A 27,051-nucleotide genomic window follows, 5' to 3' on the forward strand; every position below is an offset into this window, starting at 1 on the left:
CATAGGATCAAAACGTTTTATGTCTAAATCTTGTTATTTCTTGTTTAAATAGACAAAATATTACATCTTGTACCGCCTCATGGGATTTCTGTCTCGTCACACCCTCCACATCAGCCAGCCTATGCTCTGTCTGCTCTTTAGACACATGTTGAGCATACTGATACACATGGCCTAACGTGCACTTTTTTTGTGTCGTGTGGATCGTTTATCTTTGAGCACTTAAGGATGCCCTTCCCTTCTCATCACCGCTTGTCTCAAGGTGATTCTGCTCTGGATACGTCTTTACTCACCACATCGTGCACACATGTCACAGAGATGAGGTTTTGCCTCTGCACAGCTGCTCCATACAACACAGTTTCTCTGCAGACTTTTTCCTCTGGGCTCTTGTGCACTTTGGAATCTCCCTCTGTCTCTTCCCTCTGATCTGATTTTCATGCCTTTATCTGTCTGCAAACAGCTCCTCTGTAGTAAAAAAAAATCATTTGGGAAAATTATTTCACAATTGTCTCACCATATAATTTTGCACCACACCGCCATTTGGTCCAGCGCACAGACATGATTTTAGTTTGCATGTTTCCTGAGAGACACATCATGGCAGTGTCAGTGTAATGTATACTGCCCAAGGAGGGGCATAAAGTGGTGCCTTTTAGGGCTGTGGCTGTGCATCATTCACTAACTTCATTAACACTAATGGAATGTTAATGGGATGCTTTGTTCCAAGTGGTAAACAGCACTGAACGTTGTGGTGCCTTTGACAATAGGTTGCATTCAGGCTACATCATACCATAAAATGCCTATGTTTAAAATTAAAAAAGCTAACAGGTCAGAATTGTGTAGAATTAGCTGTTTGAATTATCAGACTGCAGATTTGTTGACTTGGTTTATGGTTAATATCTCTGTAATTACTGGGTCTACTCACATGAAACAAAAGTAAGTCAGTGTATGTTTTTTGCTCAGCATAAATACGTAAATAAAAGTGATTTTTTGTTCACTTTGGCTTCAAAAAGGGGTGTCAGCACTAAATGTGATTGTCAGTTAAAAAGGAAATACAATCAATATGACAAGTTTAAGGAGCCAGTTCCAAACAAATAATGATATGGTTAAAATGATGACAGTTAACGATAAACTATGTTATTAGGTTCTTTTTTTCAGACCTAGAGTGTTATTTCATACCTGACAGTTTCGACTGCTCACTAGCGTCTTCCTCAGAGTGGTCTCGTGATGTTGCTGTGACGTGTCCAGTCAGCTGATTTAAACAGGTTTTGGCGCTGTCTTCCTACCGGTGGAGGCAGGACGACAGCGCCATCTGCAGTCCGACTTCCTCAGGACAGCATCCCAGGTGTGTGAAAGTAAAAAAGCACCCTCGTCCCGGTTTACAGTCCTGTGGGCACGTTTCCTTATTTCGATTGCTTCTTTAATCCAGCGGCGATGTTTGTTTTCCTCTGTCCCAATGATGTTTGCTCCATCCCAATCCATAACGTGGTTCTCTCTTTTGCAATGGTCAGAAATGGCCGATTTGAGTTGTTCCTGTTCTGCTTTGTGTTTTGTTGCTCGTGTGCACGCTTTCGCTGTTTCCTTCTCGCATTCTGTTCTATGTTCCTTTTTTCGTGTACTGAACGCCCTCCGTTTCCCCGATGTATGTTTTTATTGTAGGACATGCAGGGTATTTCGTATATTACATTACATTCATGCTGTCCTGAGGAAGTCGGACTGCAGATGGCGCTGTCGTCCTGCCTCCACCGGTAGGAAGACAGCGCCAAAACCTGTTTAAATCAGCTGACTGGACACGTCACAGCAACATCACGTGACCACTCTGAGGAAGACGCTAGTGAGCAGTTGAAACTGTCAGGTATGAAATAACACTCTAGGTCTGAAAAAAAGAACCTAATAACATAGAATATTGGAAGACCAAATGAATCTCATTGGACTGTTAACGATAAACTGTTTAGTGCTGATAAAGGTCAGTCAACACCTGAAGTGGACACGTCATAACTAGTCCACCAGAAAACTATAAATAAATTAACTAGCAATCTAATCAATATTATGGATGTATAAGATGAGCATGACTTGAGGTAAATTGAGACATATGGGTGTGGTGGGTTACCTCCCTTCTTACAGAGAGAGAAGTCTTCAGCTCTGCTCCTTCTTCACCACACCAGACTGATACATGGACCACATCACTACAGACAATGCATTGATCCACCTGTCAGCTCTACAGCCGGGAGGGGGTGGGAGGAGGTGGTGAGGCCACCCTCTCCCAGAGCAGCACCCTGGCCTCAGGTTTGGAGTAGCTGATTCTAATCCCACCTGCTTCACACTTGACTGCAGACCAGATGGTCTGACCAAACAAACATCACATTTTTATAGATTCTATTTGAGACGGAAGAGATTGTCCACTACAGAGCAGATTGCAGGCTGCAATGTCGAAGTTCATTAAAGAGTTATGACACTAAGAAGATTAGTTCTGGTGTCTTATAAAAGATGTCTTATCACCCCATAAACCAAATGGCCAATCCCAAATACAACACAAACACTGCTGATGCATGTAAATGGATGATTTTCCATTCCATATGATCAATAATTTTTCCAGGAACAATGTGATGAGTCGAACTTGCTGCTTTACTCCATCAGCAGCACTTACTGCAGGCTGGGGCGCTAACACATGAAAATCCACTTCCTGTAATCACAAACATAACCACACTCACTTTTAAGGCAATGAGAAAGAGCACTCCAAAGGGTGCTCAGGAGATACTTTAGTGATTCAGCTCTCAGCACTAAAGGCATTTTCAAACAAGCTATTGAAACATGCTCTATCACAATTACATTTGTAATCATCAAGGTCTAACGTCTGTCGATGCAAAACTCCAAATAGATTGAGAAATCCTTGAACATGATTATTTAGCCGGGGTTCATTGATTTAATCTGCAAATCCTATAGCAAATCCTTATAATAAAACATGTAGTAAACCATGAAATACTCAATAAAGGGATCTTAATGGTGCACTATTGATATTGATTGGTCTAGAATGTTCCACAGTATGATGTAAAATTTACAAATATCTTGAATTTATATTTTATTGCTAAAAATGTGTAAGACTAAACAAGGTTGCCTCTCCAAAGATCTGATCTGTAACTCTGCCTGGTGGCGTGCTCGGCCTGTGGTACTTGCTTGACTGCTTGATCCTCCATCAGATGACAGTAGGGGAATGTGCACCTGTAACATTGTACACTTCCAGCCAATTTATTCATTTATTTGTGTGGTGGAGTTTTGTTGTTGTTAACATTACAACATATAGTAAAAATGATCCACCATGGTCTATATTTTTCTTACTTGCACAGGAAAGCAGGGAGCAAATTACAATATGAGTGAATTTACTGTAAAACCACTAAGTACTTTAAAAGAAGCAATTTTGATTGGTGAGTAGGCTATATGCAGGCTCAGGATGAAGGCCATTTGAGACGATATACCGCTTATTGACTCAGCATCTCTCTCTCTGTCTCTCTCTCTCTCATTATTGCTTTTATATCATAAAATGGGCAATACACTTCAACAGCTTATCAAGTATGCCTCTAATTTGTATGCCCGCTAGCCATATCTCATACACACAAATAGAAGTCTCAAGTCCAAAATTGGATTTCTCTGCACTGCAATCATCCTTCGAGAAGTCACTCATTAAACGGCGTTTGTTATGTATTAATGGACGCTTATGGCTGAGCGCTCACCACACGGTCATTGTGCAAATAAAAGACTTAACAATAACCCCATCTTTGATATTCTGGGCTTGGTCTAATTGCATCAAAGTGATATTGATAACACATTTTGGTTTTCTTGTCTTCTTGTCCACCGAAGCCTTTGAAAAGTGAAAAAGACTGGATCAGTACCGCTTCATTACGTCTCCACAGGACCCAATCTGCCACCAGAGCCTCGAGACATGAAAGTAGAAGAACAAAGTTAAGATTCCATAAAAACAGATGGATCCAAAAAAATAAAATAAAATAAAAAAATAAATAAATCCGATTATAAAACAAAACTAAACTGTTGCTATCTCATGTAATGTTTTCAACTAAGCAGTGAGAAAATAATTAAGGCGAGGAGCATCCTGGGTAATCTCACTTGTAAACATGGCGATTTTAAACCGAGCAACATTCTAGCTAACTACAGTCGAGAGATAATTGTTTGAAAGTCATTTGACATATAGAATTAAAATTTAAGTCAGAACTAAAATTACATTTCTGCTCAAGTCGCTCTGTTGTTTACTGGCAATCAGGCCCACTTTGGAACGGAAAAAGAGTCTATATTGTTATATATTGGTGCCCTCTGGTGGTTGTAATGTGAACACACTACCTTAAAATGGGTAAATATTTGTCTGGCTTTGTGACATTACACTATTTACCAACTGTGTACCATCATCATAAAACATACATAATTTTGGCATTTATAAACAGATTGGCACCTTTTTTAAAGTTAGTCATGAATATCTAAGTAAAGTAAAGTAAAAAAAAAAAAAAAAAGTTGCATTTGTATTGTATTGTCTATGCTTTGTAATAGTATATTTACTGTATAATAATGTGATTATTCATCTAGTCAATTCCAAAATAGCTAAAATGATCAAACAAAACAATGGCCACAATTGTTTTTAAAAAATGAAACATACCCTCAAGTAATTTCAGATCAATTAGATTTTTTTTATTATATTTTTCATCATTACAGCAAGAATTAAATATAGCAGCACAGGCCCAGTGTGAAAATGTGTCAAGGACATTAGTCTGAAGAAAGCACATATTATCCAGACATCAGCCCCACCTCTGTCCCCAGCTCTCGGACATTTCCTCCCATGAGTGTAAGTAGTATGGCTTTAGACTGTAGCGCTCGGCAGGTCAAGTTTCTACAGGTGCTTTTTCAATAGGAGGTGGCTGCCGTGACACATCTTCCAGGGGCCTGGCACAGTAAAACAAGCAGAAACAAACTGCAGCAAGACAGAATACATCATCTTAGCACTATAAGCTGAGAAAACAACCGACAAAGAAAAAAGGAAATCAAAACTTCAGTTCACATCATATCATAAAGGTAAGCATGCGTGCTTGTAGGAGATGAGGGTCTGGAGAGATGGCAGAGATGGCTTTCAAACCAGTGGCCAAACTACTAAACAGAATTTGAGTTTTACATTTTTACCTGTGCGGGATGTTGACAGAAAATATATGATTCAGTCTGGTCAGATTCATCTACTAAAAGCACAGCTTACAAACAGAAAGAACATACTATAGCTATGGTTCTTGTGTTGCATGGATTTCAACTCTCCAAGAAGTGAGACCTTAGTGAGTATATTCTCAGATGTCTTTTTTAAATAAACCACTATTCTATTTTATTTTCATATACATATTTTTATTCCATTACATTGATAGGATATTGTATAGTGTAAATACATCTTTCTGTGTAACATGTTTTCTTATTCAATAGTACTGTGTGGTGATCTTAAACGGTATATGTATCTGCTTCAACATGCATTCCCCTCTGAGAAAAGTAAAGACAGGACGTGTTGTGATTGGTCGGGCCTGGGGGCGTGGTCCTACAGACAGACCCAGGCAGGCCCTTACGCTCCGGAAAGGTTACCTGGCAAACTACAAGCTGCTGACAAAAAAGAAGAGCAACACTTGGCCTTTTCACAAAGGGATCAGGAGTGTCAACTCAGTGCCCTTTGATGCAAGCATTTTTGTTCAGCCTTTAAGGTTTTTTTTGTTATCCTAGCAAAATTTCTTGTCATTATAGACAGAATTTTTTATTCAAAATAAGATCTCAATATACATGATTCTCTCTTTTTTTGACTATGTACAGAAGTGCAAAAAAGTCACCCTTCATCAGCTCTCTCTCCTGCAGAGTCTGCCCCACCCGTTTGCATCAGCCCTTACAGACTGCACTCTACAACCCCAAAAGTGATCAAATATGCAGCTTGTTTTCCAACATGGCCCAATTTCCAGGGAGAGTAAAAATATTGAAACAATACTTACTATCTGAAATGGATACAGTAGAAAATAACATTTTACTCTAAACATCTAAGAATTACATTTTTATAATATTATTTTTTTCATATATGACTAGTTACAAACCTTACAATCATTAAAATATGACTCAGTTGGCAACTGTTGCCTCAGTGACAACATAGCCTCTTTGCTCTAGTATTCATCACTGTTAGATACTTATATAAAACATCTTTGTTCAAGGAACACAAAAGACTGAGAAATGAACAATATGCATACAGCTCAACAATATGCATAACATACAAAATACTGAGTCTACAATCATACTAAAATGAAGTACATGGAATTTCAGGAAACTGTGCATGAGAACACACAATACGCACTACCTTATATTCATTGTAAGAGATAAATAGATAAGGCAAACACACAACAACTCCAAACAAAATATCAAAATATCATTCAAATAAAACACTAAAGAAGAAGTTGAGAATTGAACAAAAAGTGACATTACATAGTGCTCTGTTATTATGGCGTGGGTTAGGCAACTGGATGGTTCAAGATGGCATGTTGCATTGTGCTGACTTGATGGTACATTCTAAGGCTTTGGATGGGTTTTACAATCGTCTTTTGATTCTTGCCACATTCCCTGTACTATCCACTGATTGAGTATGCCTGAAGAACACCCAGAACACAAAACAAATAGTCCTAGAGATCTATCCTAACCACCTATGCCACCACATTGTCTTCAAATCCACCAATATACCTATATATATATCTCTATTAACAGTGACACAATAAGACTTTGGCTGACTATCGGAAAACAGTTTTCAGGTTTAAACAAATATTATTAAATATACACTAGATTTCATCTAGCTCAGATAATATTACCAAACAAACAATAAACTCACATAACATTAGTTGCATCATGTCACAGCAGTTTGGACAAAACACTTTCTCTCGTGATAACTTCCACACTTTTGATTTAAAGTTAATACACTATCTATTTGAGGACTAATTCATCCATCTCTGTTAAAATATAAGTAAAACTCAAGTCTGGAATAAATTTATATTTGCATGAGGACAATAAACAAAGTGAGCGGTTTTAGGAATCCAATTAACAATTATGAAACTGAGATCCAAAGAGATCTAGCCTTTATATGACCATATCTGTATAAGAGGAGGTCTGAATTAAAGGGAAAAGTTGAACACTTTGCATGACCACTGTATGTTATTGGTGTGTTGGAGATGTATGGCACTGTACAGGGCCGACCTGTAAGCTTAAAGACATGTGCTTCAGAGATAGAAGGTAGGCTACAAAGGTTTAAAGACACCTCACACACATTCAGAAACACATTTCCTCTGAGTGCACTTCCCTTATTACTGTTTAAGAAACTAAAGTCCTAACAAAATTGCTATTGTGCATGCATATGTGGTTCAGTCATATTATTCAGCATTTCTATCTCAACTCAAATACAAGGTGCACCTTCGTGTAAACAAATGGACACATTTAGGTCAAAGACCAACCAACAACCAAAAGAGTCACACAAATTAAGATGATTCTCTGTCTATGAATGTAACAATCACATCCTTCACAGGACGCCACCCATGTACCTCTTAGTGACATTCAGAGTGTGTCTGGTGAATAAAGGTAAGAGCCTCTACAGAGGACAGTCCATGATGTCAATGAAGTTTCACTTAGTACTACCACTGTGTATCAAATACACATGAAACAGTCCCAGAAAACCTCGACTCCTATGGCGACATGCAGATCCACACCAAACGGACACCGGTTGGCTTAAGTGTTGTCTTTGTTACAGGCATTGAGTGTGACAGCTAATCTTCGACTCCACACCAGCACACTCCAGTTCCATCTGCAAACATTTGAAAAATACATTCACTAGTTATATTATGAAACATATATCCATATAAAGACTTAAATGTGAGTGTGATGTAGACATATAAAGTCATTTCATGCAGTGCCACAGTGCTGTGTTGGAGTGTGTGTGCGCTTTTGGGAGACATGGTCCAAGTGTGAAAAGCGGCGCAGTACATACTGTTCTGATCCTCCTACATCTGGGTCACATATTTGTGACTAGTCAGATGGTCTGCAGATATTATTGGAATCTGATTGGAGTGAAAAGAAGGAGAAGGAAAGAGAGAAAACAAGAACAAAGAAAAACAGACAATGTGAAATAGGGATAGATCAATTCAGATGTACTTATCTTCAAATAACTGACAAGGCATGATATTATGACAACCCAGAATCAACAGTTAATACAAATCAAATTTTAATAGACTTTATTTTGTAATAAAATCTTTGCGAAGAAAATTTACACTTGCTGATTAACTTCATCCACCTGTAAAAGAGGAGGAAAACATCTCAGCTGTCATAAAGTCTTGCCTGGTCACTATAAAATGTTTGCCTAAAATATTAAAGTAGCGCATGCATTTTTCACTGATGAGAAACAAAATGAAAAGAACAAAAAAAAAATTAATTGCCAAAGACAAGGCCGCAGATCAAAGTACGAAGAGAGAGGAGGCAGGAGAGGCAAACCTGATTGGCTGTTGCAGTTGCAAAGGGAACACTTGTGGCAGATGTGGTGGCTGCAGACACAGTGGCTGGAGTAGCACCGTGCATCAGGGGAACTTGGAGGAAAGACCACAGAGGAGACTTAAAGCTTTCAATGACCACACTTCATCTCATGCCTGCCTAGAGGATACTAATAAACATGAGAATATCAGCTGAAAATAATATATGATATATAAGAAGAAATATACAAACAAGACAATGTACCACTTAGGCCTGTCACAATAATTAGTATATCAACTTATTGTTCAATAAATTACAGATAAACAGTTCAATATGGACAAATTTTTTTTGACATTGTGTTTCATTGCACTATCTATATTCAAGGAGCACACTGTACTTTTCTGGTGGAGAGTCTGCCTCTGCTGGTCTCTATAGAGAGGTTAGAACATTGCCTTTTCCACAGCGTAGCTTTAAACGTTAAACCCATTATCAATTATGGGCCAATAACCAATTATAGGAAACCCACTCGCAGAAAGAAGACACATTTTTCAATTTGACTTCTTTATTAGCATTTTAACACCTATAATTGTATGATAGATACATTAATGCCTTATTGTGGAGAAGACAAAGCAAGAACATCTTCATGGAAAGTTGCCAAGTGAGCCTGAATTTGACCAAACTTCCTTTGTGGCCAAACCTCCATGTCAAAGCCTGATCTCATCAGAAGCTAAACAAGGCCAGGCCTGGTTAGCACTTGCAGTGGGAGACCACTGGTAATACCTGGTACCACAGTGGCACTGTTGTGTCCTTAGGAAAAACACTTGGGCACAGATTGACAGAGCCACACTTCCGTCAGTCTGCTTCAGGGCAGCTGTGGCTAAAATAGTAGCTTACTACCACCGAGTATGAAGTGAATGAATAATGCACGGAATTGTAAACTCTGAGCGTCTGGAAAAGTGCTATATAAGACTAATGCATTAATTTGCTGTTCTTTCAATATTGTTCTTCAGAGTTACAGTATCAGTGGCTTTAAATCACATTATTATATTATTATTATTGTGACAGACCTTGTCCAAAGCATTGTCTTCTTGTTACGTATTGAATAATTGAGGTTATTTCAAATCCTCATGTTTATATGGGACACCAAGCCAGACATTGTAACGAGGTGCTTTGAAGGTTAGTGGCTCAAAGAAGGCATATATTTAAAACTGCAACAAGCATTAGGTGACAGACAATTGTGGCAAGGTAATATCACCACAATAATAATTGAATTTGCACTTAGCGGTTATAGACTTGGATGTCGCATGGAAATACTTTTCAAGGTCACTGTGTGAATGTGGAAGTGCTCACTATTGTAGTGGGCTGAATGAAAAGAGGATAAGGAAAGCTGGCACCTACCAACACTTGTTGCAGGTGTCATGCACAATATCGAGCCTGTCCATCATGCATTGCAACAGGAAGTGAATTGGGAAGAGAAAAAAGGGGGGAAAACAAATTAGTCTCACCAACAAAACAAAAACGCATTGAACACAAATTGGACATGCTTTGAAAAAAATAAGTATTGTGCTGCCTTCCCTATCACAATTACAATGTTTAAGTTGTGTAAATAAAAATGTTTTTATTTATTGTGTTAAAATTTAAATATAATAATATACAAAATGTTATGTCATCTGTAATGACCTTTTTACTGACCTACTTCCTGTAACATATTTTTATTAACTTCATCATCAAGTTCTCTCTTCACCTCTACTTTACAGTTTAACACTATTTCTTCTCTTAAGTCATAGGGTAACACAGGTCTGGTCCCATTTGCTTGTCAGCTGGTCTTTACACTTTGCCAGTGTTCAGTGACCTGCTTTCAAAATGTTCAGTGTGAGTTTCTTTGACCTGACAAATGCAGTGTGAGTGTCCAGATCTGTCACTGGAGGGAATCGATGGCAGGCTATTCTTAGTGTGTCAGATGAGAATATGGGACAGTGTAAGATGACTATGCAGCCGCCAGAAACTTCAAGTTCAAATAGGCCAAATATGTGAGAGAAAATGTGCAGATTTTAGAGTTTGGCAAATGTGAGTTTATAGGAAAATATGGAGAATATAAGATAGATTTTATGGAAAAATCTGCATTTTATAAGATAATTTTATTAAATTTAAGAGATGTTTTCAGGATTCCCTGAATATTTTACTTGAAAAACAAGTAAACCTTTTAAAGAAAATGTAGATATTGTATCCTGATGAGTCAGGGCTGCTATTTGCAAACTCTCCCACAGAGGGCACTATACCACACCTTAGATCTTACTCTGAAAATTGATGGTTGAGTGGACACATAAAAATACTTTAATTACTTTTATGGAAATGTAAGGAATTGATTTGAATGAAGAAACCCCGGAGGCTGATAAATCACAAACCTACCCTGCTTTAAATTGTTTATAATGTGCAATACTTTGTCAATAAGTCTGTACTGTTTCTAAATCACTGGCTCCTAAGGCTAAATAGTCTTCCAGGAGTGTGTGCACTCAATGACATCACATACAACATGCAGTGTAATTTCAATTAACAAACAAAATAAAATACATTTGTGAAAACATATGTTCAGGTACAGGCAATAAATGATGGAAAAAAAGGACGCCCCTGGTCCTTACCTGATGGGATGAATGCAGCCTGCTGCTGAAACTGCATGTTGGCCAGGGCCTGTTGGTACTGGAACACACCAGCATTGAACATAGTGGTGGCACCATTGGCTTTTTCAAGTGCAGGTCTCTTTGGTAAAGGAGGCAAAACAGGAGGGAGCCCCTGAGGAGGGGAGAGACATCCATCGGTAGTGCCAGAGATGTTCAGGAGAGAGAGGGGAGAGGAGACATTTGTTAGCCTTAGATTCCTTTGATTACAGTTGAAAAAAACAACAGCAAGCAAGCAGTGGCTACTCTATGCTATGTTGTACTTGATATTTTGACAGCTTAGACAAAGTATCATTTAACAATTCTCAGACTACCACATTAAGGCTATCATATCATTTCCAATTGTTATAAGAACATTTTTGTATATTGTAGTGTTGGTGAGACAGAGTGATGTAGTTAGGGTAAGCTGCAACATTTTACAGTCCAACATGCAACATGAGAAGATCATGCAAACAGCACTAAAATGGAAACAATGCTACTTACACGCCACTGTGAGGCTACACCTGAGGTCATGAACTGATAACTGAGTTGTATTATTGTATTATGGCCAATAGCTTTTACTGCTGTTTGTTATACAGAACTATTTATTTGCTGCCAATCAGTTCACAACCCCTCAGTCCACCTCAGCTCTCTCAATCTACAAGTATCGGCTCTGTAAACATGCCAAGCCAAAAGGTGAAAGGTCAAAGTACCAGGTCTAGAGTTGCGTCGAGGGGTCGCTTCGGTGATTTGACAGCCGACTGACTCTTAATTAGCAGGCAGCGAGCACATGATGGCAATGGGCCAATGGGGTTCAAGCGCAATAACATAAACCAGCAAGCGGAGAGGTGCACCATGGGACAGCAGTGCAGTGTGGGTTGGTGAGGAAAAAACAAACAAAAAAGAAACAAATAAAAAAACAAATCATTGGAATGCAATATACAACAATAACAGGCATGCACATTTGAGGCTGTAGGTCTACTGAAGGGAAGGTTTATAGTATAAGTTGACAGTATGAATATGATGATAAAATATTGAAGCGGAAAAGAATTTGTTGTGATTTTAGTCCGTGCATACAAATAGGTTTGACAGAGTCTAATGCAAAGGTGAAGCTTGACAATGGTTCATTTGATATCATTATGGCTCCAATTTAGCTTCCTGTAATGATTTAAGCCTGATTCATCTGTAAAGGTTAAATGAAATCAATGTCCCTAATGCTCCTGCTCAGAATAACAGTAGTTTAATGTCATCTTTATTGTGGTGTCTAGAGTGGTTACAACATGAAGAATCTATGGTTTATGTGTGATTACAACAATGTGAAGAATCTATGGTTTATCTGTATTAGTGAAAAAACTCATTTGTTTACAGTAAAAAGTCAATAGACCTATTGATTATGAACTAGTCAAATGCTAACAAAGCACCAGCACAAAGTCATAAAAAAGGGAAGCATCACACACCAGCCTTATCATTACAGCATGCGGCTCTGACAGTGAAAGCCCGTCAATACATCTGGATTTATAATCTAAGAGCTAATAGAAGCTGTATAGCAGATATTACTGATTGTGCTGAAGAAATTGTAAAAATTTACTCTTAAAAAGTTAAAATATTCGACAGTGTAAAACGTTAATTCCAAATAGACCATGAAACCCGCTTAATAAAACAGCTGGAGAGTGTCTTGCATCTAATAATGGTAATTGTCAACATTTCAGCAGTTCAGTGATTTGGTATAAAATGCATAATAAGTGTTTGTTAGTGTAAATGAGTGTGGAGGACATTCTGCATAATTCTGTATTGGCAATCACTGCATGCACTAGGAACATTTCCAATTACTGTTATTGTTTGCAAATACTCTACTCATTAATGCAACTTTTATGATGTAATATACAATATGTCTAGTGAATAAAGTTTTACAGAATGTATATATACTTGTTTTAAGATTAAATAATACCCATAAGTCCTACATTTGACACTCTGGCAGTTTCATATACCCACCATGGCAGCAGCAGCTGCAGCCTGGTTGACTTGGTGCTGGGCGGCTTTGATCTTGGCCTGCAGGTGAGCCGGAGGGTGGAAGTACTTGCACTTCTCCCTGGAGCAGCGGCCCTTAATGTAGTCCATACACACAGTGACCGTGTTGTCATTGGTGTCTATCATGGTGCTGTCTGCTGGGTGAGCGAAGCGACAGTCATTCTCTCCCCGCGTACAGTTCCCCCGCTGGTACTCCCGACACACCTGAAGTACACAGTGAAAAAACAATACAATAAATCTTGCAAACTTCACCAAGCTGTAAAACGTACAATATCCGGTCCCATCTGATGAAGCCTATCAATCAGAAGTTAATGCCAGGCTGATCCATTAGACGTGATGGATAAGCTGAACACAATGTAGCCAGGGTTTACATTCACATCAATCACACAACAGTTGGCCATTATTCAAATGGGCTGTGTTGAGCTGTCCTACCCGCACAAGCCAGAAGGGGGCAGTGTATGTGTAAACAGGACATAATTGCTTGAGACTGAGAGTGAAGGTGCAGTAAAACTCATGGGAAATATAGGGCTGGTTATCCTCAGGAGATGCCGGGGCACACAAAACTGCTGCCACACAAACACACAAACTACACAAATAAATTACCACAATATATATTTTCCCTTAATTAAATTTTGACACTTACAAGCAATGACTTTAAGGTGTTGTCGACGAATAGGGCTGAATATGAATTACATCTACTGCTACCTTGACTAAATGAAATCTCATGTTGTTCTGTATTGATCCATCCGTTACTTTGACTAGACAAGCCATTTACCCAATGCCTGTTTACCAGTCTTCCTGTCTGCATGCATAAAGAATTTGATTTGTAGTGGAGCGGCTGCCAGGCAAAAGGCCACCAGCGCTGTTATCTACAAACTAACCCAGCCCTGTCTCCTGTCATGACGTCTCATCATCCACAATCACCGGTCTCTAGGATGGAAGATTCACTGTCTGACTTTTACAACCCCTATCAACATTCATATCTGAGGACTAAGGCTGCGCAGCATGAGAAAAACATGATATGCAATAAGTCAACATTGCAAAAACAATACAACATTCAAAAGTTGCTATTTATTTTCAACACTGCTGAGTTGTTGAGTAAACTGTACAAAAATGTGATAAAAATGTATTTAACATTGCACTGGGACAGAAACATATGAATTTAATAGAAAAAATCTTTTCATCGAAGGAGTATGATTTGCATTAATATTGCATATATTCAGTTCACATAAACTGTAAAATGTGACAATGCAATAATAACTTATAAAATGTAAAATACATTATCAACAATGTGCCACTGTTACACTGTTATAATATAGTAGAAAACATAATAATGAAAATAGAGAATCGAGCCTTGTTGTCAGGCAGATGTCGGAGAGGCGGGCGGGTGAGAGAGGGAGAGAAAGAGAGAGAGAGAGAGAGAGAGAGAGAGAAAATACAAGAGTGTCTGATGAGTAAAGGATAGAGATGAGATCAGGCAGACAGAGGGAGAGAGTCTGTGGGGAGTGTGAGTAGCTGGGACAGAACGAAACACGAGGGGAGGGCAAATGGAAGCAAATTGGTGCTCCTTGCGGCAGGTGCGTGGACCAGTGGTTAATCATGCATCAGACAGACAGCTAAACAAGTGAAAGTGCTTAGCTGGACAAACAGATAAGCCCGTTAATCATATTTCGGTCCCCATGGTAACTGTCCCTTGTGGCCGTGTGCATCTCCATGGTTTCAGGTAAGCAACATATGACTTTACACAAGGTAGAAAAAAACTACTGCAGTATGGCTGTATCTCAGTTCAGACACAAAGTAAAAAGTGTGAGAAAAATGGTGTTCTAAAATAGGAGTTTTCTCAGCCCCAGGAAATAAATAATCTGTTATATACGGTATCTACTAGTTGGTATGTCTGCTGCTCCATAGAATTTCAGCTATGTTTTTCTTGAGTGGCATGCTATAAACTTGTCTCTTTTAAGTGGTTTCTTAGTTGGATTTGATACGGTATCTGTCAAAGTTGTTGTATTTGGCCAGTGAATACCATATGTTCAGTATTCCTATAGAACTGCCTGTATTGTATATGCAATTGTATATATATATATATATATATATATATATATATATATATATATATATATATATATATATATATATATATATATATATATATATATATATATATATATATATTTATTTATTTATTTATTTATATATGTTTTAAGACATTGGTCATTTCAATGCATTTTCTATATACACTATTCTACTATATTCTACTATACACTATAATTGTCACCCAGTTCTTATCAGGTGTTTTTATCTATTATGAGCTTATCCAAATAGTCATGTTTTCAAATCCTGTCACCATACATTCCAATATTTCTCTAAATGCCCTATCTACTTTGTTATTATCATCTATTTCTGTCCTTCCGCTGCCCTGCCCAAGATGGCCACATTAGGTCTCCAGATTGATTTCCTATCTCCCCTGCCGTCTCTTTTTCCTGTCATTGACCTGTTCCCTGACTCGGCATGTTGTTGTCCACTTGTTTATCGTACCAGAGACTTCCTAAGTCTCACCTCTATAATTTATCTCAGCACTGCCTAACTTTACATTTAATACCTAACCTTGCTAACTCTCTCTAACTGCTCGCCCGCTGTCTAACGATTTCCGCATTATTTGCTTGCAACAGTTTCCCGGGTGGGGCTGCATAATGGATGAGATTGACTTACTGCCCAATTAATGATTTTCTGAACACGGCTAGTGGACCGCAGCGCTCGTCCTGTTTCACATGACTGATCGCTTTCATGGAAGAATAAAGATTTTTCAGAAAATTACAAATTGATAGAGTATAACACACAAGCTCGTGGCGAATAATGTCATCTCTCGTGTGTTGATGCAACGCAGCATTGACAACACAAGTGTTTGCATGAGATACTCTCATTACTGTCTGTTCCTCTTTGCTTAAGCCCCAGTAATGACTGTATTATGGTAATGGGATGTAGTTACTGTAACAGAAAGAGTGTGTGGATACATAATTAAAGTCACACATACTGTCGAGACAAGCTTCGCAAACTCATGCTTTTAATATTCAAGTAGGCACGCCACACTTTTCAAAGCTTATCTCTTTGCACAGACGCTGTTATTGCATACTTGGGAATTTTGTTAATCTAGTCTCTAATCTACGACTGATATTAAAGTGACAAAATGTTTATGCTAATTCCTAGACTGAGTAAAGAGCAGTGCTGTGTGTGTCTCACCTCTAGTCTATCTGTCCTCATGAGTTTCTGAGCAGCAGCAGCAGCGGCAGCGGGCACGGGGACACTGGGGTTGCTGGTGACCAGGACAGGAGCACTGGGCAGGATGTCAGCGGGCATCAGACCGGGCGACACTGGACCCAGGTACGGGTTAAATGCGGCGGCCGCGGCTGCAGCAGCGTTGGCGTTGGTGGCAAGGCTGGGTGTGACTGAGAACATGGGCTGTGGGCACAAGCAGGTGGAAAGGGTCACTAACATGTTTTCACTTTGATAACACTTTATACTATAATTTAATTAGCCTTAATAAAGCATGAACAAAGATGAACTAATAGACAAGGATTCAGTCTTATTAACTACTTAATTAATGCCCTGAAGCCTAACTAATATCTTATTTAGGTAGTTAGTAGCTAATGTTTTTTCACACTTTCTTAACAAAGTATGAGCTAATTTTGAAGTATTTGAAGCCTTTGACCTTGCTTTACAAACGGTCAGTTCATGTGTTTATTATAAAGTGGTGCCTTCACTTGTTATTCAATAGCTTTAAAAATGACATTTGAATTTGGTGTGTGTTTTGGTTCAAATATTTTGTTTCTGAAATTGAGGTTTGAAGGGTCTATGGCTGTAAATACCCAGACTATTGAGGTGCAGTGTAATCATATATGGCATAAAATATCAAAGATTTACTCATTTTAAAGTACAAACGTCAGATCATAATTAGTCGCTGTATATATGAAGTCTTCTTTGTCTTTTATTCGCTGTGGCTAGAGCTGTATGATCTCTGTACTCAGCATGGGGTGTCACCTTCTCCACATGCAGTTCACATACAATCCCGCATTTCACACACCGGAGATCACAGGAGAAATGAGAGAGTGAGGAAGTCAAGCTGTGTGTGCTGCGTATGGCCTGAACTATGCACTGCACTGGCACAATACTCCCATAAACTGCATCGAGAATGAAAGAAAAAACTATTCTCTTTTTTCCGAAGCTAAGGAGTGAGCTCGCTGATGTAGCACACTCTTAAGTTTTCCCTTACACGTTCCTGACCTCAGCACTGGTCTGGGGGTAGTCTCTTGGGTCACTGCCAATAGGACACAGTGAGTAATAGAGCAGCCAGGGCTGGACAGATCCACTCTTCCTAAAATCTTTTGGAAAATTGTGGAGAAATGTCAAAAAGGCTTTTCCGTCTAGTAGTCGCCTATGGACCTATCACAAAGACCTATAGAAAAAAATATGCTAAAGGTGCTCATGTATCAGTTTACAATATTCAGAGCAGGAGGATTAGATGGAACAGGCATGAGGTCATTGAAGAGACTGGGCTTAAAGAAAGGAATGATGTCATATGCTAAGACATGGAAAGTGGTATTACAGATCTTCACAAAGAAATGTGATACTGGGCTACATGGTACAGTCAGTGTGGGTCAGTATCTAATTTGGTTATCTTCAAGAGTAATAGCATTATGTCAAAAACATTTTTTATCAAAAAACTAAGTGTCTTCTTTTCTTTCAGCACAACATTACATAAGCCACATATGAACTAGAGGTCAGTTTGACTGTGTGGTTATTAGATTGTTTTCACATAGAAAACTTCTAACTTTTCTTCATTTATTATTAAGAAATATGCCCTGGTCTTGCAGGTTGCGAAGATGCCTGCACAAGCAACTTAAAGTGTTCTGGGAGAGGGTCTATCATCTGCGTGTCTCGGAGATATGTTATTGCTTTCTCTATAATGTTCCACAGTCTGATGTACATTTAATCATCTTACATGTAGTTAATCATATCAAAATATTTTTGGTGGTGGCCCCAGCTTATCCCAGTGGAGATTATATGTTGTATACCATTGTGTGGAACATTCCTGGCAAAACAATAACTATTCATGGAGAAAAGAAAGTTTGGGGGCTTCCATAAGAAAACTACATAATGTACCTGTAATTCTCAAAGTACATAAAATTATGACCAGAAATAGAACCATGGTAAATGGTCACATTTTTCTATAGCGCTTTTCCACCTTCAAGGCACTCAAAGTGCTTTACAACAAGGAACCACTTACCCATTCACACACCAGTGTATGCAGACACTGTGGGCAAGGTGGGTTAAGTGTCTTGCCCAAGGACACAACAACAGCATTCATCTGTGGGAGCTGGAATCACACCAGCCAACCTGTGGGTCAGTGGGTCTGACCACTCAACCTGTGATGTTTATGTTGAGAGCTGGATTCAAACCACCAACCTTTAGATCAGTGGGCAAATGCTCTACCAACTGAGCTACTGCCGCCCATGTCTCATTATTTTGCTAAACAAATAATATGTTCATGTATATAGTGTTCACAAACATTTGAAGAAAATGCCTCACGATAAAGAACAAAACCTGAATATTTATGGCCTTAAACAGTTTGCGTGAGACATATCTTTAGTGGATACTCATACAGACTTCCATCTTCTTTTAGTTCAGTGAAATCACCCTTGAGCCATTTGCCCAAACATGGAGCCACACTCTTTTAGAAGTGTGGCACAGCTGGAATGTCCGCAGCCTGTTGACTTTATGGTTATATTTCACCATTCGTCTTTGTACCCAGTCTCTGCATAAAGAAGTGCACTGATTTAACACTGATGAAGATTTTTTATTGTATATGTAAGTGCTGAAGCTAACAGACATTATAACTCCAGCTGGCTTATTTTCTTCCTGACCTGAGATATGTAGTTATAGCTACTTTAAGTTATAGACAGCTATAATATTCCAGGATGTGTCCACCCTTCGCAAAGTGTGAAATGAAAGCACTCCCCTATACACATGATAGGACAGCAGAAAACGTGGGAGAGTGGCAGATAAAAAGTAGTGAACAGGGCAGGAAGCTAAGCTAACACTCAAGAGACAGATAGAGGAAGAGATCTCAGCTCCAATAGTTCCTGGAAGTGTCCTCTTCTGGACTTAGCCCGTGTTTGGTTCACACTCCTGTTGTCTTGACTCTCTTTGTAGTGAGTCTGAAGCGAGCTCCTGTCTCCCACTCTTTACCTGCCTGTCGTTGCTCTGTCCATTCATCCTCCCTCCTCCTTCGCCTGCCTCTTTCTTCTTGGGCTTCGTCCTTCTCTGTCACCTGATTTTCTGTTCCTGCAGCAGCATAAACAGAGTGAGGGCTTGGCGGTCCCAGGGAGATCTATTGCTTCTCTAAATCCTTTCATGGTTCTTTCTTCTCAATGGGCTTTTCCACTGAAGCCCTTTTGCAGCAGGAAAGGGTGATAAGCCATCAGCTGACCATGTATGAGCACGTGTGGGTGTCCAAGCATGAAACATCTTTAACTCTTTTGAATAGGCACAGACAAATTCACTCTCAGGCAGTCACTTTAGCATAAAAGAGCAAAGGAGAAGACAGCAGCATCTCCCCAGGCCTGACTGACAGCGCTCATTGATTGTGAAAGGGATCATGGTCGCCACAGGATGATGCACTTGAATGGGCTGCCTGGAGCTGAGGATCTAGGATAGGATATTTTGTTTTAAATGTTAATTGCGATAGGAATGGTCGTCATTTTTTCATCATTGTGAAACCCGTGGAGATGAGATTTGTTGTTATGATACTAACATTGTTAAATCAGTGGTTCCCAACATGTTTAGTCTTGAGTGCCCTCTAAGTGTTGTCTCACACACTATATATACAGAATATACACACAATATACACCTATTTCCCGTGTTTCCTTAGTAATGATTAATCTGTTTACTAGTTTATTGCCCATTATGACTATTGCATTTGAGGTTTATTTACGGTTTATTTTACCAATGCCAAAATTGTTATGCAAAAATGTATATAAATATATAAATGAAATATGCTACAAAGAACATTTTATATTCAAATTCTGTTCAATTCCACATTACTCTAATCCATAATATCCCCTGGCAAGCGGTCTCTGTTCCCCTGGTTGGAAAACACTGTTTTAAATTGCCAGGCAATTTGTCGTCCTATATGACAATGCTAATATTTATCCATTATAATTGATATGATATGAAGTGTGCAGTCTATTCTGTCATTTGGCATTGTGTTATTGAATATGTCCAATCTTGACAGAGTCGTGTTTGCTCCTAAGATTGATTTTAATGACCATATGCCAAGAAACCTCATTTAAAGCAGGACAGCCAAACTTTTACATATTAGCATTACAAGCAATCCAGTCAGGTTTATAATGGTCTAGTGTGTAAGGAATGTGGAAAGACTCATGGTAATTTATGTAGCTGTATCTCACTTCATCCCCATCCCTCTCTGTCTGTCAGCACCATGTTTACCCAAATCTTTCATCACAACAGTGAATTCATAACAAAATAACAAAGTATGAAAATTTGACTTTCAATTAAAAGAATAAGGCTGGTCACATATAATGTATTAATTATCCAGCAAGGTTTATAAATTTAGCGCTTGAAAAGAGCAGTCTGGAAAATGACTCAAAGTGGGTCAAACTAAAAATATGACTTTCCTTAATTGACCATATTATCCTTAAAAGCTTTTATCGCAGTAATTCTGTGCCCCCTGTGACCCTGGTTTGAGTGCTGGTGCTGCCTGCGTGGACAGTGAGCTCGGCGAGTGCTCTCACCACTGGCTGGAGCTGTGTGCCCGGCATCATGGCATTGGCCAGCTGCATTTGCTGGGCCAGCATCGCCATGTTTTTCTGTTGGATGAGATTGTTCCTTCCATTGATTTCCAGCTGTGTCTTTAGATGCGGTGGAGGGTGCAGGTACTTGCAGTTCTCTCGGGAACACCGGCCCTGATGGAGAAACAGAAAACAGGCACAATAGGCTCAGGTGAATTGAGATGTACAACACAGCCAGTAGAAAATTAGATCTGTTCTTTTTAAATCAAGGCCTAATGTAAAGATGTAATGAGCCTTGACTCAAGCTGATGTCCTTCAATTTGGCAAGGGCCGACCTATAGCTCTTACATGTGTGCCTGTCACTGCACTCACTTCACAGTAAAGAAGACTGATCAGTTACTCTAATCTTTCCATTAGCAAACTCAGGCTATCACATTATTTATCATATATATTAGTATGTTTTTAGGCTCAGGATTTCACATCTTTCTCTCAGCGGTTTCACATTTTTCTCTCAGCAATTCCAATTTTACCTGTTGTCATCTGTGCTCCAAACAACCCTCTCTAACTACCTGAAACTTAAGCATATTTTTAATGAATACCAATGAAGATATTAAGGTAAAGCAATCACAAGAAATGCATTTTATAGTACCCATTTTAAATCTCATCTCTTCATAATACTGGTGCTTAAGTTTGGACGTCTTAAAAAGGAAGTTATGGGGACCCTTAGTGACTCTCTCTCACATTGGAAATCACTGCCATAATTAATGCGACACTAATGCTAAGAACATTTATTTTAGAACTCAACTGCAAAGGCTTCTCTCATCCATCTAAATTCTTCAACATCTTCCTCTATCACTTAAAGGCCGGCGTTTTACAAGACCCACTAAATCACCTTCGATTTACTCCCGGGTTGAGACAAATGTGTAAGGTGTCGATTTTTACACAATGGAGCAGGTCGTGAAGCTGATGCCAAATCCATACATGATTGGAGCCATTCTTGAATATAAACATACAAACATTATGACAGTTGGGCTCAATATTCTGCTGGTGTCCACAGACTGAGCAGCGTGTGTGCGTGCGTGTGTGTACTTATGTGTGTGTGTGTGTGTGTGTGTGTGCCTGTGTGCGTGTGATTATATCCATCCAGCAGTCAGCAGCCCAAAGGGAGAAGGAGGGGAGGTAATTTACACTCTCATAATGCCTGCTCCACTGAACACTCCCCCGGATAGGTGTAATATCTCTTCCTTTCTTTTTTCCTTTTGTCTCAATCCCTATACATCCCAAGCTCCATGCTGATATTTGCACTGCTCAACTAGAATACAGAGTAGTAGTGGCAGGCACAGAGGTACCGCTGCTATGATCTCTGTAGCTTAACATTGGTTGTGTGTGTGTGTGTGTTGATGTACAAGTGAGGCACGCATGCAAGAACTAGACTTTCAAATGTCCTGCTTTTGCATTTTTAACCAAATCCCATCCTCTAGCCTCATCTTTTAGCGTTTTCAATCAAATATTTTTTTTCCATAGAGACAACTGAAGGCATACAAGCTCTCATGGGGAATTAAAGGTTGGCTGTCATGCTCTGTGCTTTTCTCAGTGCGATTACCTACCAGCCTCTGTGCCCCATTATGACACCTGCTTTCACAGCCTAACACATCCCCTCTTCCTCCCCTCGCGCTCCCTCGCTCTGTGTTATCTTTTCATCTCTCCCGTTTATTTCCTAGAGCGGACTCAGTTCTGCCTGGCTACAGCGGGGAAGCCACTTTTGCATTGGACGGCGCAAGAATGTCAAGGATTCTGGCAGCATTTTGATTGGCTGAGAGGTTCCTGCTGCTTAGAGAGACAGTGCTATACCCGGTCTGCCCATTGGCCTACAGACACACACACACACAGACGCACACATTCATACACACATACACATGTTAGCTGTGCTGCTGTAGCGTGGCTCTTCCCAGTGTGGTGTGCACTATTGATCAGCACTAATTGGTTAATGTCTCTTGATTTTCAGGGCACATTCCCTCCGGGTGACTAGTCGCTAACGTGTCTGCTTCAACTGTGTGTGTCTGATTAAATGTAGCAATACAGAGTCATTACAAGACAACACAGGCAGTTTTAAATGTACATTTGCATAAAAGGCTAGACTAGCTAATGGCGGTTTATGTACACATGTAGAAAAAGGAAGGTACAAGTGATTCAATTCATTTGGCCACCTGCACGTCTCCTTCAGCTCTCAGCGCGCTCCTGAGGGGGAAATCTCGTGATAGTCCAGCTCTGTGTTAAATGCTAAATGCTTTTTTCACCTGTGATTAACTAACTTAATCTGTTTACTAATTAAGCTGGGGTTAATACATTGGGCTTTAAAGATCATCTGCATGGAAACTTCTGCTCTCTACATTTGGAAGATTTGTAGCAGCAGACAATAAATCAATACTGAGGCTCTATGTTCTACAGATGAATCTCTGGAACTGCAGAAGGAACATTTAAATGAAACCTGCAGAAATACTGACTAGAAAACTTTCTTCCTCAAAAGGTGAAAAGGTGATATTATTTTAATCAAGCTTTAACAATGAGATGATTTAAACTCAATTTATGTATATGATTATGCCATGCATATGTTGTCAGTCACACCCATAAATAAATGTTGAAATGATAAAATAGAAACTACTGCCAAAAGAACATGTAGAATATTTGTGTTTAGTTTGCTTCATGACAAGGATGTAAAAACACACTATAGCAAGTGTCCAAAATATCTGTATGTAAGTAAGTAAGTAAGAAAACAATATGATTTAAATATTAAATTAAGGTAAATCAGAATAGCTTTACAAAATGACATCAGTGCATTCAATCTTTTCTTAGAAAGGCCACCCTCCTCCCTGCTGTCATATGAACCATAGCCACATTATCAGCTGAACTTGTGCTGGTGAGACACAATAAGTCTACCATATTTACTACAATAAACTGTTTTCATAGCTGAAGGATTTTAGAGTCAGATCATACATTCCTCTGCAAAGCGTAAGCAGATGTGAACATTTACCCTGCGCTCTATTGTCTATTCTCAGGAAAAACTCTCTAAATGGTGCCATTGTTACATTTGTATTACCAGTACATAAACTCCAGCTGTTGAGATTTGTTCATAGGTCAAAAGTGTAGTTTGAGTTCTCATGTTATTTCTTTCAACTTAAAGGTGCACTGTTTAACTTTTCCAGTGGTGGCTTGTCTCCATGGAGATGTTATTGTTTTGTCTGGATTGTCCCGGTGTGGGATTAAACACATTCATCTTGCATTTATTCAATAACATGGATTTTTATTGACCTAAAAACTAGCATTCTTACAGTGTGTGGGCTCGCCTCTCCACAGATCTGACATGCAACTTGGCCCTGTGTTGTCACCTGCTGTTTCCACGGAGATAAATAAGTATAATGTCATGCTGTGGAATATTCAAGTCAATATCACCATGAAGAGAAGCAGGTGACAGGCTCTCAACCAGAAAAGTTACAAAGTGCACTTTTAATGGACACATGATTACTGATACTTATTTTTAAATGGTACATTTTTATTTGATTAATACTGATGTTAAAATCACTTTATTCTTAGCCTCTCTGTTGTCTTTCTTTTGATTTCATTAAGTGCAGTTGTATGTATTTCATTACATGCTTTCTGTCTTTGAAGGCTGCAGAGAATAAAAAAATGTTTCACAACTTAAAATACAGAGAACAGGCACGTTTCTTTATAGATTTTCTGTTTGGAGCGAGTAAGCCGAGGAATAACACAAAACCATATTTCTGTTCAGCTCCTCTTGCCTTCTGTACACAAGGGTTATTTCCTTTTTCTTCAACTAGTGCTGTGTGGAGTTTTATGATTTATATAAACTAAAGGAATACATGAAAGTTTGGTAGTCTGACCTCAATGGAACTGCAACTTCTACTTCACCATTTCTGCTTATAGTGAATTTCATAGTGCTGCTTTCAGGTTTAGACACAAAGCCAAGTACGGCCCTGAAGAGTTTAAACCCACATGAATTCAAGCCTCATCACTTCAAACAAATACTTTTCTTTATTTTTGCAGATCCACTGTCTGGTACACATATGTTATAATGCCACAATATCATCAAATATCATCAAGAATGTAGCTGTATTATTGTGAAATGTGAGTTATTTATGCTTTTTTAAATTCTTTCTCTCATCTTTGTTTTTGCTTTATTTTAGTGATGTTAGCTTAAAATTAAAATAATTTATATTGTTATTAACAAATTTTGTGAGAGAAAGCAATTTTAACCAAAATTGAGAATCAATCTTTTGTAGCTGTCAATGATATGCTTGGGTGTTTTTAATCATCCAAAGTTCAGACTTTGGATGAAGAAATTAGACTTTTTTTTTTTTTTTTTTTTTTTTTTTTTTTACAATTACTGAAAGACAAAATAAAAACCGAAATGAAAATTGTTTGATTTTCTTTTGGCACATCGCCAAGCCCCACTAACATTTCTACATAATCGTTTTGTACCATGCACTGAACACAGTAACATACTGATATGTCCCTTGTTGCATGCATTCACACAAATCAGTACTTTGAATATCAGTCAATAGAAACATTTAGAGCCTTTAGAGACATTAGAACTGTCACCACCTTGTTTGTTGAGTTTCTCTGATTTCCTGTCAGTCTTTTTTGGCTTGTTACTTGGTGAGAATTCCACTCACGGACTCACACCTCAGACAAAACAAGAGGAGAGAAATGTAGACGGTAAGTGCGAGCGAGCCAGACAGATGTGGAATGTGCTTTAGCTATTAATATTAATCAAAGCATTCTGTGCATGAGATTTGAGCAGTGTCTTGCTGGCAGATATTGTCATCCTCCGAGACTGGGCGCGGAGCAGTGCTTTCCATTGAGCCTGGGTTGTACATGCTCACTTCTGTTAATCACTCATTGATTTGAAATGATCTTTTAATCTTGCTGTCCAGAATGATTCATTTCAATTTAACCCTGTGTAATCTTATCCTCTCCTTTCCAGAGTCCATGGATTATTTGTGTAGCAACTGTCACTCTTTGGGCCGGAAACAACCAACCTCTGTGCATTCTTAATTCACCTTCAATGATACGGCTCTTCCTCGCGACAAGCATCAATCAGGAAAGCGCAGTGAGCACCGTGGTGGTGAGGAGAATGAACAAGTATAGTGGTGTTTCTGCCAAAGACCAAAATACAAATTCTTAAGTATAGATGCTGTTAACCAAAAGTTCCTGTGAGGAAGTTATGACATCATTCAAAGCACAAAGAATGGTCTGTGTTTGGACTGCGTGAGCTGCCAGGCTGGCCACTAACAAATCCTTACACATTAGTTTAACTTATCATGGGTAATGTTGTCCAGATGGTAACCTCTAGCAAAAAACAAATAAATATATTTTCCTTTTAAACCAGGACAAAACAAGGCCTCAAGTACTGTTATAGGTGCATTACGTAACTTTTCTCGTGGAGGGTCTGCCAGCTGCTTGTCTCCATAAAGATGTTATTGCTTTGCCTTGTACTGTATGTTCCATAGTATGGCATTAAAATTATCTATGCCCATGATGACAAGCAGAGGTTCTGTGGAGAGGTGATCCCGCTCACTGTAAGAATGCAGGTGTTTAAAAGTATTTCTGAGTAATAAAACATGAATGCTGAATAAATGCTAAATTAATGCCAGGCAAAGCAATATAATCTCCATGGAAACAAGTACGTTACACAAGCAATTTACGTAGTGCTTCTTTAAAGGACCCACATCACTCTATGTTCTAATCGATTATAATGCTGTTTCCTCATCACAAACATACATGGAGTTCTGTTTTGTTTCATTCACATTCACCCTGCATATTTAGCCTGACTTCTTCTCTCATACAGAAAACACTCTGTTCCACCTTGTGATGTCATGCGGTAATACCATAGACCGTATATATGGATGGACGCGCTAGCCGTGGCGTTCCAAACAGGAAGGCGGGGGCTCTTCCGGCTCCTTCTGACCCTGGCTTACATTTACTTACATTGGGATCTTGTCACCCCTCTCTCTGTAACTGCTGCTGTTAGCCTTGTCATT

At 39.0% G+C, this 27,051-nt stretch overlaps 1 protein-coding gene across 12 annotated transcripts in view; it reads right to left on the reverse strand.

Moving 5' to 3' along the window:
- Positions 1-4,684: 4,684 nt before the first annotated feature.
- Positions 4,685-27,051, reverse strand: part of LOC110163557 (muscleblind-like protein 1) — a 56,440-nt gene continuing 34,073 nt past the window's right edge. For 2 of the 12 annotated variants that reach the window (XM_055166980.1, XM_055166981.1), the window contains exons 3-9: positions 20,996-21,166; positions 16,425-16,643; positions 13,152-13,391; positions 11,873-11,926; positions 11,145-11,295; positions 9,904-9,939; positions 7,853-8,621 (exon numbers count right to left, since the gene is read on the reverse strand). In XM_055166980.1, the coding sequence (XP_055022955.1) occupies positions 8,467-8,621; positions 9,904-9,939; positions 11,145-11,295; positions 11,873-11,926; positions 13,152-13,391; positions 16,425-16,643; positions 20,996-21,166 (1,026 nt within the window). In that variant the 3' untranslated portion in view covers positions 7,853-8,466. The other 10 variants (XM_055166984.1, XM_055166990.1, XM_055166988.1 and 7 more) reach the window with 10 other exon arrangements.

This window comes from Boleophthalmus pectinirostris, unplaced genomic scaffold (genome assembly GCF_026225935.1).
Source record: "Boleophthalmus pectinirostris isolate CB_2022bp ecotype Guang Dong unplaced genomic scaffold, ASM2622593v1 HiC_scaffold_9, whole genome shotgun sequence".
In the NCBI taxonomy this organism is placed as follows: domain Eukaryota; kingdom Metazoa; phylum Chordata; class Actinopteri; order Gobiiformes; family Gobiidae; genus Boleophthalmus; species Boleophthalmus pectinirostris.